The sequence below is a fragment of the Palaemon carinicauda genome, chromosome 1 (assembly GCF_036898095.1).
Source record: "Palaemon carinicauda isolate YSFRI2023 chromosome 1, ASM3689809v2, whole genome shotgun sequence".
Classification (NCBI taxonomy): Eukaryota; Metazoa; Arthropoda; class Malacostraca; order Decapoda; family Palaemonidae; genus Palaemon; species Palaemon carinicauda.
In genome coordinates this window covers 66,066,127-66,074,497 of record NC_090725.1, presented here as the reverse complement: position 1 = coordinate 66,074,497, position 8,371 = coordinate 66,066,127, and the positions used below count along the sequence as shown (strand labels likewise).

Here is an 8,371-nt window from a genome sequence, read left to right as displayed (position 1 = left end):
GAGATGAGTTTTTCCAAACCCTATCATGTATTAAAAAATTATGGCTTTTATTATCATTACTAGCCAAGCTACAACCCTAGTTGGAAAGGCAGCATATTACAAATTCTAGGGCTTCAACAGGGAAAGTAGCCCAGTGAGAGAAGGAAATATGGAAATATCAAATAAATCATATGAGAAGTAATAAAAAAAAAATGTCTAAAATCAGTACCAACGTTAAAAGAGATCTGTCATATATAATCTATAAAAAGAGACTTGTCAATATGCTCAACAGAAAAGCATCTGCAAAATGTTTGAGCCTCTGAAGTTCCATCGATTCAACCGCCAAAATAGGAAGATCATTCCACAGTTTGGTCACGGCTGGAACAAAACCTCTAGGATACAGCGTAGTGTTAAGTCTTATGATGGAGAAGGCATGACTGTTAGGATTAACTGCAAACCTAGTAGTACATACACGATGGTACAGTCTCGGAAGATCTAAATGCATAGCATGATCAGAATTGGAAATAATCTTATGCAACATGCGTAAAGAACTAACTGAATGACGATACCAGAGATTAATGACCAGATCAGGAATAAAGAATTTGATAGATTGCAAGTTTTCACCTAACAAAAGAAGATAAAAGTCAGCAGATAACGACCTGACTGGAGAAAATTACTAGAAAAATGTAGAATGAAATAATTAAAAAAAAAATTCTCAGGATATATTGATTATCGAAAATCTTAAATGACTTTTCTTAATAAGCATATTTTTGTGTAATTGAAAAAAGACTGAATGTTTCTCAAAAGTAAGTTTGCAATCAAGAATCAAAACTAGAATCTTAAATGAGTTGTACATAGTTAAAGAGACATTATCAATGCAAAGATTTGGATGATGAGGAGTCACTATCCTCGACCTACTTACAATCATAACATGCACCACGCACTGATTTTAGCTATATTTCTATTAAGGGATTCAGCCATCCAAGAGAATAGTATCATCTGCATAGGGAAACAGCTTGTTTTCTAGATCAAGTCATATCATGCGCATACAGTATGAAAAGTAAGGGGTCCAAAACATCCCTTGAGGAACACCAGACACCAGCTATTGTAATCCCAAGGTCAGAATGGTACCCATCACCAACTACTCTTTGTAATCTATTACTTAAAAATTCAATAATGATGCTAAGAAAAGACACACCTACTCCCAAAATCTGTTATCTTTAGACCAAGACCTAATCCTCATTACCATTAAATTCCAACAACATTATTCTTCTCCTTCTATCTGTGACCTTAACTTGTCCAAACAACCTTTGTTCAAGGTCATCACACATCTCTAAAATCCTAAACATGCATTGTGTAAAATATGAGCTGCAAGTTGTGACCAAACAAGAATTAATCATACTCTACTTCTCCCTGTGACCTTCACTGTGTTCAAAAGAATTCAGTCCATGATTATGGAAAACTATTAGTTCTTTGTTTAATCTTTTAACCCACAATCTTCATCTCCCATAAAGTTGTCAAGATATTTACTCACTTCAAACATTATAAAAATTGAACAAAAATAATGTTCGATAAAAATAAATTCACAAACCATTTGACATTTCTTATCAAATACCGAAAGACAATTCATCTTTTTATTCCAAAATCCGTATCTATTAACCTTCACCTTACTAGAATACCCTTCAAGTTTGATGGTAAAAGATGTATGTATGTATGTATGTATGTGTATATATATATATATATATATATATATATATATATATATATATATATATATATTATATATATATATATATATATATATATATATATATATATATATATATATATATATATAAAGTTACGAGTGGAGCAAAGACGGAGAGCATGACAAAGAAAAATTCCTCCACATTTGGAAACGAATAAATAAACAGAGCGAATCTCAGTTGGATATATGACAACCCATGTCGTCACAAGGTTTCCTCCAAAATAACTACAGTAGTATGTCTTACCACAACCTTAGGATGAACAATACTTAAATTAAATTCATAATGCGGATCACTTTTCTTTATTACTTCTCTACATCTATACTATTACACCTATAGTCAATTCTTTTTAGTGAGGCAGATTTGCACGGACTCGCAGGGGTGCCCTTTTCGCTAGGAAAAGTTTCCTGATCGCTGATTGGTTAGACAAGATAATTCTAACCAATCAGATAACAGGAAACATTTCCGAGCTAAAAGGGCACCGCTGCGAGTCTGTGCAAATGCGCCTCATTAAAAAAAATTGAGTATAGTAACCCTTAATCTATTCATATTTTTCTAATACAAAAACAATGATTCAACATTATACCAATCCCTTTTACATTCTATTTTTTTAACTTATACCCCTTATTTTAGCATTAACACCTTGGGTTAAAAATGCTACTCTCTCATACGGAGATAATCAAATGAAGTACAAATACACAATAGTCTTGAAAATGTACTTGAAGATACAAGAAACGTTATACTCTGAGTTTTAAGTAAAACAACTAAACCCTTGGGCTTATAGCATGCTGCTTTTCCAACTAGGGTTGTAGCTTGGCAAGTAGTAATAATAATAATAATAATAATAATAATAATAATAATAATAATAATAATAATAATAATAATAATAATAATAATAATAATAAAGTATTTACCACCGGAATGACTATTAAAAAAAAAACTGGAAAGAAGTTTCAATGAAATATTAGGACAAAATTTTGTCCCATAGAATTGGATCCTATTACCCCGATTTTTTCTTGTATGAACTAAAGTACTCAAATCTGTATGTGAGAGAGAGAGAGAGAGAGAGAGAGAGAGAGAGAGAGAGAGAGAGAGAGAGAGAGAGAGAGAGAGAGAGATCAACAACTGACGGATTTTATTGGAATAAAAGGCATCAGTTGTCGAAATCTCTCTCTCTCTCTCTCTCTCTCTCTCTCTCTCTCTCTCTCTCGAGAGAGAGAGAGAGAGAGAGAGAGAGAGAGAGAGAGAGAGAGAGAGAGATCAACAACTGACGGATTTTATTGGAATAAAAGGCATCAGTTGTCGAAATCTCTCTCTCTCTCTCTCTCTCTCTCTCTCTCTCTCTCAGATTTACGTACTTTAGTTGAGACAAGAAAAATCAGGCTAATAGGGTCAAATTCTATGGGACAAAATTTTCACTTAATATTTCACTGAAACTTCTTGATTTAAAAAAAAAAAAAAAAAATCCCAAAGGTGTGCAATCTTACCTGACTATATTCGTTTCTCTTAAAGAGAGACAGTGTTTGGTGAGGATCAACTTCTTCACCATCTGCGTTGTACTTCTCATTATGTTCAAAGCTGTCAACCTTAGACTCCTTATTTGGTAAAACCTTATCGACTGTTTCTGAATCCCTCTTAACATCTTTGTTGGATTTCAACTCATTTAATGGCACAGCTTCATCCAACACTGATGACTGTGATAGATTTCGTCCTTTTTCAAAACTAACTTTTTCATTGAGGGAGATTTCTTTTGTATCTATTGGTTCTCCTGTTGTCATCTTTTCAGATAAAATCTCTATTTTTAAGTTCATTTCTTTTTTAATCTTTTCAAGAAGTTTGCGCGTCTTCCGCGCACTCTTCCGAGAGACAGGAGACATTCCATCTTCATTGACATCTATTCCCAAGATTCTTTTTGCATTTTCAACAGCAGTAGAAACCTCATTATGGGTATCATAACTTCGCAGACCTTTGTGAGACTCATCATATTTGTGACTAATATCACCCGTTGTTTTTCCTGACCTGGTGAGGGCCAGCTCTTCACCATAGACATGACTGAAAAGAAATGAAAGAATGCATTATTATACATACATACATACATACATATACCAAGGCACTTCCCCCAATTTTGGGGGTAGCCGACATCAACAAATGAAACAAAAACCAAAAAGGGGACCTCTACTTTCTACGTTCCTCCCAGCCTAACCAGGGACTCAACCGAGTTCAGCTGGTACTGCTACGGTGCCACAGCCCACCCTCTCCCGTTATCCACCACAGATGAAGCTTCATAATGCTGAATCCTCTACTGCTGCTACCTCCGCGGTCATCTAAGGCATCGGAGGAAGCAGCAGGGCCTATCGGAACTGCGTCACAATCGCTCGCCATTCATTCCTATTTCTAGCACGCATTCTTGCCCCTCTCACATCTATCCTCCTATCACCCAGAGCTTCCTTCACTCCATCCATCCACCCAAACCTTGGCCTTCCTCTTGTACTTCTCCCATCAACTCTTGCATTCATCACCTTCTTTAGCAGACAGCCATTTTCCATTCTCTCAACATGGCCAAACTACCTCAACACATTCATATCCACTCTAGCTGCTAACTCATTTCTTACACCCGTTCTCACTCTCACCACTTCGTTCCTAACCTTATCTACTCGAGATACACCAGCCATACTCCTTAGACACTTCATCTCAAACACATTCAATTTCTGTCTCTCCATCACTTTCATTCCCCACAACTCCGATCCATACATCACAGTTGGTACAATCACTTTCTCATATAGAACTCTCTTAACATTCATGCCCAACCCTCTATTTTTTACTACTCCCTTAACTGCCCCCAACACTTTGCAACCTTCATTCACTCTCTGACGTACATCTGCTTCCACTCCACCATTTGCTGCAACAACAGACCCCAAGTACTTAAACTGATCCACCTCCTCAAGTAGCTCTCCATTCAGCATGACATTCAACCTCGCACCACCTTCCCTTCTCGTACATCTCATAACCTTACTCTTACCCACATTAACTCTCAACTTCCTTCTCTCACACACTCTTCCAAATTCTGTCACTAATCGGCCAAGCTTCTCTTCTGTGTCTGCAACCAGTACAGTATCATCCGCAAACAACAACTGATTTACCTCCCATTCATGGTCATTCTCGTCTACCAGTTTTAATCCTCGTCCAAGCACTCGAGCATTCACCTCTCTCACCACTCCATCAACATACAAGTTAAACAACCACGGCGACATCACACATCCCTGTCTCAGCCCCACTTTCACCAGAAACCAATCACTCACTTCATTTCCTATCCTAACACATGCTAAACTACCTTTGTAGAAACTTTTCACTGCTTGCAACAACCTTCCACCAACTCCATATAACCTCATCACATTCCACATAGCTTCCCTATCAACTCTATCATACGCTTTCTCCAGATCCATAAACGCAACATACACCTCCTTACCTTTTGCTAAATATTTCTCGCATATCTGCCTTACTGTAAAAATCTGATTCATACAACCCCTACCTCTTCTAAAACCACCCTGTACTTCTAAGATTGCATTCTCTGTTTTATCCTTGATCCTATCAATCATTACTCTACCATACACTTTTTCAACTACGCTTAACAAACTAATACCTCTTGAATTACAACACTCATGCACATCTCCCTTTCCTTTATATAGTGGTACAATACATGCACAAACCCAATCTACTGGTACCATTGACAACACAAAAGATATTAAACAATCTCACCAACCATTCAAGTACAGTCACACATCTCAGCTCTCACACCATCCATACCAGACGCTTTTCCTACTCTCGTTTCATCTAGTGCTCTCCTCACTTCATCTATTGTAATCTCTCTCTCATTCTCATCTCCCATCACTGGCACCTCAACACCTGCAACAGCAATTATATCTGCCTCCCTATTATCCTCAACATTCAGTAAACTTTCAAAATATTCCGCCCACCTTTTCCTTGCCTCCTCTCCTTTTAACAACCTTCCATTTCCATCTTTCACTGTCTCTTCAATTCTTGAGCCAGCCTTCCTTACTCTCTTCGCTTCTTTCCAAAACTTCTTCTTATTCTCTTCATATGAATGACCCAATCCCTGACCCCACCTCAGGTCAGCTGCCCTCTTTGCCTCACGTACCTTGCGCTTTACTTCCACATTTTTCTCTTTATATTTTTCATACTTCTCTATACTATTACTCTGCAGCCATTCTTCAAAAGCCCTCTTTTTCTCTTCCACTTTTACCTTCACTCCTTCATTCCACCATTCACTGCCCTTCCTCATGCTGCCTCCAACAACCTTCTTGCCACACACATCACTTGCAATCCCAACAAAATTTTCTTTTACTAACTTCCACGTCTTTCAATCTTCCAAACATTCTTTTAGTTATCAACACATAATCCATTAATGCCCTTTCTACTACTCTTCCATTTGCCACTCTTACCCATGTATACTTATTTTTATCTTTCTTTTTTTAAAAGCTATTACTTATCACCATCTCTTGCTCAACACACATATCTACCAGTCTCTCACCACTCTCATTTTCACCTGGTACGCCATACTTCCCAATGACACCTTCTACCTCTCCAGCGCCCACTCTAGCATTTAAGTCACCCATGACAACTACATCATTCCTTCTACACACCTAGTTAATTCATTCCAGAACTCATTCCGCTCTTCTTCACTTTTCTCACTACCTGGCCCATACGCACTGACAGCACCCAACATTCCCTACCCAACCTAACCCTTACCCACATTAACCTAGATGATATCTCCTTCCATTCCACTGCTTTACCTGTCATCCATTCACTCAGCAATAAAGCCACACCCTCTCTCGCTCTTCCCCTTTCAATCCCAGACACTCTACCAGACATTTCACCAAACATCACTTCACCGTTTCCTTTTATCTTCGTCTCACACAAGGCCAATACATCCATCCTTCTATTCCTATACATACTTACAATTTCACATCTTTTACTCTCTATCGTACTACATCCACGCACATTCAAACACCCCAAAACTAGAGTGCGGGGAGCAGTCACTCTCCCCCCAGCTCCATCTCTGTGTCGATGTCTCACAGGATGTAGATACAGGAGAGGGGGTTCCCAGCCCCCTCATCCCGTCCCTTTTAGTCGCCTCTTACAACACGCAGGGATAACGTTGGCGCTATTCTAATATGCATTATTATACTGAGCAAAAATTCAAAGTTGTACAAATATTTTAAAGTTATATTTCAGAATATTCTATTATCTAAGATTAAGTAGTCATTATTACGCCATTAACAATTACTGTATTGCACTAAAATTGAGTAAAGACAATTCTATTAAACCTGACAATGATTTTTCAAAGAATAAGGGTATGATTCCTGAAATGTTTACCTCAAAATAATTTTACCGTACACTAAAAATACATCACCAATAATAAACATGGCACTAAATTATGGTCATTAGTATCTGAAATTCATATGATGTATTAAAATGTTATTTTTATTAATAAAATAAATTTTTGAATATACTTACCCGATAATCATGTAGCTGTCAACTCCGTTGCCCGACAGAATTCTATGGAGGGATACGCCAGCTATCACAATACTAGAAGGGGGTGTACTTACCAGCGCCACCTGTGGCCAGGTACTCAATCATTTGTTGTTGACACCTCCTCAATTATTCCTCGGTCCACTGGTTCTCTCTGGGGAGGAAAGGGAGGGTCGATTAAATCATGATTATCGGGTAAGTATATTCAAAAATTTATTTTATTAATAAAAATAACATTTTTCAATATTAAACTTACCCGATAATCATGTAGCTGATTCACACCCAGGGAGGTGGGTGAAAACCAGTGTACATGATTAAAGGATAGCTAAGTATCCCATATTTCATATAACAGTTATCTCAAATAACAATGAAATAATAAGTACCTGGTAAGGAAGTCGAATAGAACCGTTACTCTGCCTTTTATTTAAAGTTCGTCTTCCTTACTGAGCGCAGCGTTCCTCTTGGAGGCTGAATCAACCCAAAGGTGCCAAAGTACAAGGGGTTGCAACCCTACTAAAGGACCTCTACCAAACCTTTAACCCAGGCGCTTCTCAAGAATGAACAGACCACCCGCCAAATCCAAGGATGCGGAAGGCTTCTTAGCCTACCGTAACAACCATAAAAACAACAATAAAAGTATTCAAGAGAAAGGTTAAAAAGGTTATGGGATTAAGGGAATGTAGTGGCTGAGCCCTCACCTACTACTGCACTCGCTGCTACGAATGGTCCCAGGGTGTAGCAGTTCTCGTAAAGAGACTGGACATCTTTCAGATAAAATGATGCAAACACTGACTTGCTCCTCCAATAGGTTGCATCCATAATGCTCTGCAGAGAACGGTTTTTATTAAAGGCCAACGAAGTAGCTACAGCTCTTACTTCGTGGGTCCTTACCTTCAGCAATGCAAGGTCTTCCTCCTTTAAGTGAGAATGTGCTTCTCTGATCAGAAGCCTTATATAGTACGAAAGCCCATTCTTGGACATGGGTCTCGAGGGTTTTTTGATGGCACACCATAAGGCTTCTGACTGTCCTCGAATAGGTTTAGACCTCTTCAGATAATATTTGAGAGCTCTGACAGGGCAAAGAACTCTCTCTAGTT

At 38.0% G+C, this 8,371-nt stretch overlaps 1 protein-coding gene across 1 annotated transcript in view; it reads right to left on the bottom strand.

The window, feature by feature from the left end:
• Positions 1 to 8,371, bottom strand: part of LOC137648624 (SUN domain-containing ossification factor) — a 149,198-nt gene that overhangs the window by 119,704 nt on the left and 21,123 nt on the right. Inside the window, exon 2 of the mRNA XM_068381568.1 lies at positions 3,212 to 3,776. Coding sequence (XP_068237669.1) covers positions 3,212 to 3,776 — 565 coding nt within the window. The remainder of the gene's footprint in view (positions 1 to 3,211; positions 3,777 to 8,371) is intronic.